The sequence below is a fragment of the Cucurbita pepo genome, chromosome 17 (genome assembly GCF_057944985.1).
Source record: "Cucurbita pepo subsp. pepo isolate OVF chromosome 17, ASM5794498v1, whole genome shotgun sequence".
In the NCBI taxonomy this organism is placed as follows: Eukaryota; Viridiplantae; Streptophyta; class Magnoliopsida; order Cucurbitales; family Cucurbitaceae; genus Cucurbita; species Cucurbita pepo.
This window is the reverse complement of record NC_141814.1, coordinates 3,512,501-3,520,404: the sequence shown is the minus strand read 5'-3', so window position 1 is coordinate 3,520,404 and position 7,904 is coordinate 3,512,501. Positions and strand designations below refer to the sequence as shown.

Below are 7,904 nucleotides of genomic sequence, written 5' to 3'. Positions count from 1 at the left end.
GCTCTGTAGTTGTCACTATCAAGTATTGTTGAAAATACTGTTTGAGGAAGAAAATTATAAGTTGAAGCAAACCTCGATATTTAATATCGATTTCAATTCAACAGTGAGGTAGCGTTCATAGAAGTCGACATGTCGAGCCATTAAGTGGGACTATATTGGAAGAAACAGAGCCATTAAGTTATCCATGGACTTCAAATTCCTTCTCTTTTTCCTTCTCTTTTATCCATTCACTTGAATTCCAAATCAATGATGGTGACCTTCTGTGAAGAACTAAATGCACCCTTTTTTTAGGGCTCTCCGCATTCATCTTTATCATCGAGTGAGTCAGCCAACTTAAAATTGTGTCCCTTTCAGTCCGACCACTTATACTCAAGCATCTGGTCCCATTTAGAAAAGAAAGTTCTAAAAAACTAGAGAGTTTGAAGAGCCGAATTCAAATGAATTGAAACTAATATTATATGGTTATAAGTAAAGAAATAAATACCAAGCTTAAATGGGTAGGAAGAATTGACGACGCCTCTTGAGGTAGCCACTTTATATCTCTCGACACGAAGATCATAACCTACTCTCTTCATTGTAACGGTTGTGACATTCTCCCCCACCCACTCAAATTAGTAATTGTCCTCTATGACGGGCTCCGGGCACAATCACAAATGGTGAGATTTAACGTATATTTCAAAATAAAACTCTTTCCAACATTTTCTTGTCTTCCAAACAGAACAGGAATGGAACGTTGTCTATGCTTTAGAATTCATGAGACGGATTCCCTGTTTATCTTGATCCTAATTCTGTTTCAGCTTTCAAGCTACAAGAATCAATTTCAATGGAGATTCACATCACACAAGGATGAAGATCAATACGATTAGGGTTTATTGCCTTTGAGTTTCAGATATCGAAGATTATTATAAAGCTTCATACTGTTCCATACGATTCAGAATAATCTAAATGAACAGTATGAGGAGCTTTGGAACCCACCTACAATGGCGGACACCAAGGTTACTTCTAAAATTCCTATTCAATATCAACAAACATACCTTACATTGATGCTATGTATCCACTGTTGAACGAGACAGCTACTGGACTCCTAACAATGTGACTTCCATCACTCCATTGAATTGACCCGAAGCTTGCTGAGTTCTTGATTCCATTGATTTTGGTGAATGTAATCTCATAAGACTGTGTCCGATTCTTTGCGCTGAACTCCAGCTTGTTTGGAAGAACAGTGATTTCCACTCCTTGTGGGGATTCTACTTTCACTTCATAAACAGCATCAACTTCGTCTCCGACATTTGTGACAGTTCTTGTGTATTTCACCACCTCGTCGCCGTCGGAATCGAACACGACGGCGAAGGATGGGTAGTTCAGATTACCAGGGCTGGTCAATTTGTGTTCACAAAGTTGGGCGTATGGAGAATCCTTCACGAAAACAGCTATTTGGCGAGAGTCGTAACCAATCGAGCAGAGAAATGAAACGTAGTCCTGAGGATTGAGATCATAAATCAGGCCCGGATTCAGAGCTTTGTTGGGATCGATGTGGCCGGCGCCATGAACGAACGGATTTGATTGTTTGCTGGTGGAGAGATCTGTGATTGGGCGGCCGGAAGAATCCAAAGAGTAAGAAGTGGTGACCAGAGCAGATTTGATTGCCGCTGGCGACCATGTTGGAAAAGCCTTCCGGAGCAAGGCGGCGACGCCGCTGACGTGAGGGCAAGACATTGAAGTTCCGGAGATGATATTGAACTCGACTCTTCGCGGATCGATGCTTAGACTGGTTGGACTGCTGTAGCCACTCCAGCCGGCCAAAATGTTAACTCCCGGAGCTATAACGTCTGGTTTCAGAATCTCCGCCGTCCTGTAGTTCGGGCCGCGGCTGGAGAAGGCTGCGACTCTCGGAGCCGGAGGCGAATCGCCGATTACAGTTCCGCGAAACACAATTGTAGCAGTGGGGCTCGGATCTGAATGGATGTAGTCTTTAAGTGTGTTACCGGCGATTTCTCCAATCATAGTTCCCGGAATAAGATGTGAATCTGCTAAGAGCTCTTCGCCGTTTTCCTCCGTATTGGCGAGTATCATACCAAGACCTCCGGCGGTTTTCACGGCACTTCCTTTGGCGACTCTGGCGTTCCCTCCTCGATCACACACGACGATCTTCCCGGCGACTTTCGACGAATCGAGAGTTCCAGAATAACAATACCTGTCACCACAATCTCCAGCATAGACCAATGGAAGCTTGGAATCACCAAGAGAATCGCCGGAATAGAGCGATACGCCGCTGAAAACCCTACCGTCTCCGAGAATCACATCGGCGAGAAATTCTCTGTCGATTGTGGAGGCACCGACGGTGATGATCCATGGAGCGATGTTCACAGCCGTATAGGGACCGGGACCAGAGTTTCCAGCGGAGCAAGAGACGACAACGCCGTGCTGCATCGCGCCGAATGCTCCGATTGCGATAGAATCTCGATAGTACGCAGGGGGCCGACCGGAGGATCCGACTGAGAGAGAGATGATGTGGACTCCATCGGCAATCGCCTGATCCATAGCGGCGAGGATGTCAGAATCGTAACAACCAAGTTCCCAGCAGATTTTGTAGGCAGCAATACGAGCTCTGCTCGCCATGCCTCTACCTTCTCCACGAGCGTATTGAAAAAAACTCGCGTTCTTGACGAACGAACCTGCAGCTGTAGAGGCAGTGTGAGTCCCATGGCCGTCCGTATCCCTAGCAGATTTGAAATCTGATGAACCTTGAAGCGATCTTCGTACAGCAGATTCGTATCCAGAAAAGTACGCTCTCGCACCAATAATCTTCCGATTACAGGCCGAAGCCGAAAACCCTACCCCAGTCTGACAGGTGCCTTTCCATGTCGCCGGAACCGGAGAAAGTCCCTCATCAGAGAAACTCGGTCGTTCCGGCCAAATTCCAGTATCTAGAACGCCAATAATCACATCATCAGCATAATTAGTTTCCGCCCAGAGCCCTTGGCTATCCGCCAAACCTAAGAAATGAGGCGTCCTAGTCGTATGAAGCTGACGGACTCGATCAGGAATCACCGAAATAACTCCAGGAATCCGACGCAGTTCCGCCGCCTGAGCAGCCGTGATGCGTGCAGAGAAACCATTAGCGGCAAGTTCGTAGCTATAAAGAAGCTTCGTCGGATGAGGAGAAGGAGAGAGTGATTCTAGAATGGAGGAGTGCCAATGATGATGAGAGGAAAACAGAGCAGGCTTCTCCGATTTGGAGACGTGAACAATGAAGGTCTCCTGATTTTGCAGCGATCGAGAGAAAATTACAGGAACAAAACAGAGGATGAGGAAGAAGAAACCCGAAGAACAGAGATGGAGATTCGCCATTGGAGGACCTCTGTTCTGCAATTGAGGATAGATTCAAAGGGCCACTGGAGAAGTAAATAAATATAAATAAACAACTTTATAAGGTCCACTTTATTCCACGTCAGCTTATTGTTATTTATTTGTTATTTTTTTTAGAAATTTGTTAATTGTACGTTTGGATTTTATTACAAACTTCTTTAGTTTTATTTTATTCAAATAAATTAAAATATATTAAAAGTAATTAAGTTTAATATTTTTTCAAAATATATATTAAAATTAAATTATAAATATGAATTAAATGTGGGTCCCTTATTTTAAAAATATATAGAATGAGACAACCAATGAATGGGCGACACGTCTTCAGATAAAGATTCTTTATGGACGGGGAGGAATCGTCTACGTCATGAATTATGATAAGACATTGGAGCGTATTTTCAAAAGTACTTTTTTTTTCTTTTAAAAAATACACGAATATTTCGTAAATTGTCTTTTTATAGCAAAATAATAATATCTTTAATAAAAATAATGCATCATTCATTAAATAAAATAATGAATTAAAAATAATTTATTAGTCTGATTTTTATTAATTATTAGAGATTTAATATCAACTTTATAATAATAATAATAATAATAATTAATGTATTGATTCAACTTTACAATAATAATAAATGTCATTATTTTAAATTATACCCAAATTATTTATTATTAGCTATTAGTTTTAAAAATATAATTAAAAAAGTAACCAGAAATTCGAAGGATCATAAATAATAATATTTGTGAAATAAATAAAATATTTAATATTTATTTTACACAAAAAAGGTAATGAGTAACAGATTTAGAAAATAAATCATAATTTAAATAAATATTAAAAATGTGTTTAATAATTAAATTACATTTTTGTCTTTTTTTGAATTTACGTTATTATTTATAGAGTTTAAATAAATATTTCGTAGTCTAATATCATTGATATTCACACGACAACGGTGAATTTATTGATACTTTAATTCAAATTGATTAAAAAAAATTATAAGTTAACACGTAGTGACCAATTCGTACTGTTTGGGGACTGACTTTAATACTATGTGTAATAGTTCGATCAGGGCGAAGTTTCTATAAGTAAATGAATTCATTCTCTTCTCTAACGGATGTGTGATCTCACAATCTACCCTCTTTGGAGGCCCAGTGTCCTCATTGACATACATACCTGTATTTGGCTCTGATACCCTTTGTAATAGCCTAAACTCACTGTTAACCGATATTGTCCACTTTAGACTTTTACAACATCATTGTCAACTTCATGGTTTTAAAACGCAGAGAAGTTTACACATTCTTGTAAGAAATATTTCGTTCCCCCTTCAACCGACGTGGGACCTCATAGCTAATTATTATCTTAGAAGTTGATAGCTCATTTTGAGTTAGTCGTTGGAACGGCTATCCACATTTATCGAGAAAGAAGTTTCATTTTGAGATGAAGAAAACAATGAACGAGACGCATCTATCATTTATACAACCCACAAGCTAACTCTGTAACAAACTCGGGATCAAACTCAATAAATATGAGCATTTTTCAAATCAAAAGTTATCTATAAACTATCAAGATTGTTCCTCTTTTAGGATGATTTAGTATGTGATAAGAATTAAATTAAGTCTATTTCCTCAGCCCCTCAACCACATCAACATTTATTAGAAAGTATTATTTTTAATTTCATAAATTATGTAACGTTCAAATGGTCAATTTATCTTTTGTGGGGATTAAAGGGGATCGGGAATAAATCCCGACCACAAACATCTTTTGTCGGGAGACTATAAATACCTACAATATGTTATGTAAAAATCAGATTCGTGGATGAATGTAATTCAGATCTCAAATTGAGACGTTTCTCTTAGAAATCCGTGCATCATATTTGCCATTTCTAAGTTTCAAGCAATTCTTGTGGTAGAATTGCATCTGAGTCATTCAATTAAACATTGATCAAGTTAATTGTGGAGTGACTCAATTTAGAACTAGGTTTCCAAATCTTGAATCTTCGATCATAAGAGCTAATCTAATTCTAGTCTTATCTCTTGGTTGATCCGAATTTTGTATAAGAAGGTGTTAATTACTTTGATTATTTAAAGCTTCTTGCTTCAACAAAAGCTTGGATCGTTGGGCTGAAGATTAGAGTTGCCTTATCAATATGTCATCAATATCATCTCCTTTTCCAGCTTAAGCTATTGCCACGTACTCAGTCTCAGTAGATAAAGGAGCAACACAATTTTGAAGCCTAAACATCCAACTCATTATATCATCTGCTCCCATTTAGTTGTATCCCCTAACTGTAGGGCATCATCAAGGGACTCTGGTTCTCTTTCATCAACTAGCAACAAATAGTGTAATGAAGATGAATACCTATCTGGTACTCTGATAGTTCTGGATGATCTTCTCAGCACTTGCTCCACCTCTGGTTCATCAGCAACAATCTCAGAGGTTTCTAAAGTATCTACTACGATATCACTATGTGAATTACTCCGCAATTCAACCTCAACTTCCACTTGCTTCTTGTCCTAAAACCTTTTTTTCTCTTTGTCCTTGTACAAGAAATTTTATCAAAAGTCACATCACAATGTCTCGGGATTTTCTTATTCTTGACATCCCAAAACTTGTACCCAAACATGTTAGAATCATAGCCTATGAGGCAGCACATCACAGGCTCAACGTCAAGCTTATCACTCTTCTTTGGATCAACACGAACATACGTAGTACAACCAAAAGTCCTTAAGCGAGAGTACTTGAGTTCTTTTCCTGTCCATTCCGCTTTTGACAACTTGAACTCCAAGGGTAACGACGACCCTCTATTGATCAAGTAGACTGATATATTTACAACATTGACCCAGAATGTCTTTGGCAATCCAGAATGAATCCTCATACTCTTTACCCTCTCATTCAATGTTCTGTTTATCCTTTCAGCAACACTATTTTGTCTTGGTTTACTTGGAACTGTCCTCGTTAATCGGATTCCCTCAGCTACACAAAATGCTTTGAACCAAGACAAAATAGTGCAGAAACTCTCCTTGTTATGGAGTAAACAGAACATTGTCACTATTTTGTCTTGATCTGCTAATATCTCTCCTCCATTGTCAGACCTCAGACATTTAATCTTCAAGCTAATCTGATTTTCAACTTCAGCTTTCCATTTCTTGAATGTGGCAAACACATCTGACTTGTGTAAATCCACACCTTGCTGAAATCATCGATGAAGGTGACATAAAACTTTGATCTGTCAAGTGATGGAATTGGACATGGTTCCCAAACGTTTGTATGGACCATTTCCAACCGCACTTTCTTCAATTCTCTAGCAGATTTTGTGAAGCTAGCTCGTTTTTGTTCGATAATAACGCAGTTCTCACAAGGACCCATATCAACCGATTTCAAACCTTCTAAAACTCATTTTCCAGTCAACATCTTCATTCATTTGACGTTCTTGTGTCAAGTCTATTGTGTCATACACTTGAATTTGAATCTCTCTCATCAACACCAATCATGTATATACACCCAGTGGTGTATAGGGTTCCAGATTTGTGTCACATGCTACTACCATAACACCCTTCACAATCTTTCCCGAACTCTATTGTATATCTTGTGTTATCCAACTGACTAATAGAGATCATATTCTTCTTGAGACCAGAAATATATCTGACATCCTTTAATGTCCATTGATTTCCGGCGGGAGTTTTTACAAAAACATTCCATTTTTTTCAATCTCCAAGGCTTTGTTGTCGGTAAGATACGCCTTCTCCAAATTTCCAGATTTGAAATTTCGAAACAACTTCTTATTTGGAGACAAATGAAAAGATGCACTTGAATCCAAAATATAGGATTCAATCGAACTGTCCAAACTGAGGATTAGAGCATCTTCAATGTCTTTTGTTGAATTTATAGAATCATCATCCTTCGATTTTTTATTATGCTTCCACTTTGGTCTTGTACATTCTGTCCAAAAGTGAAATTTTTCTCCATAATTCCAATACATTACGTTTGGTTTATTTGAAAAAAATTTACGGTTCTTGAATTTTGATCAACCTTTGTTTTGGCCCTTCAATATACTTCTTGCCCTTTGGTCAACACGGAGAGCACTACCAGATGAATCTTCAATTTCTCATTTGCGAATACTTTCGTGGAGAACATCTCAGATTTTATTAAACTTCAGTTTTTCAGGTTCTCGTGAACTGCTAATCGCGACAACAGTAATATCACACAACTCGGGTAAAGATGACATGAAAATCAATGCTTTAACTTCATCTTTGAAATGAATTTCCACCGAACTCAATTGACTTACAATCCTATTGAATTCATTTATATGATTAGCAACATATCCACTTTTAGACATTTGTAGATTGAACAATCCTTGTTCATAGTCAACAGTTTTTCATACATATTTGATTGCGTTTTCAACAGGTCTGACGTTGTCTTCTTCTTGATGATGTTAAACGTCACATTTCTAGACAGCATCAACCCGATCAATCCTAGGGTCTGACGGTCGTTGAGCTTCCACTACTCCATGGTCATGATATCAGGCTTCACCCCCAATACGGGT

General features: G+C 38.5%; 1 protein-coding gene across 1 annotated transcript; it reads right to left on the bottom strand.

The window, feature by feature from the left end:
- Positions 1-847: 847 nt before the first annotated feature.
- LOC111778477 (subtilisin-like protease SBT1.4) lies at positions 848-3,409 on the bottom strand. Its single transcript, XM_023658333.2, has one exon. It carries the CDS (start codon positions 3,349-3,351, stop codon positions 1,036-1,038), a length of 2,316 nt encoding a protein of 771 aa, XP_023514101.2. The 5' UTR covers positions 3,352-3,409; the 3' UTR covers positions 848-1,035.
- Positions 3,410-7,904: the final 4,495 nt, after the last annotated feature.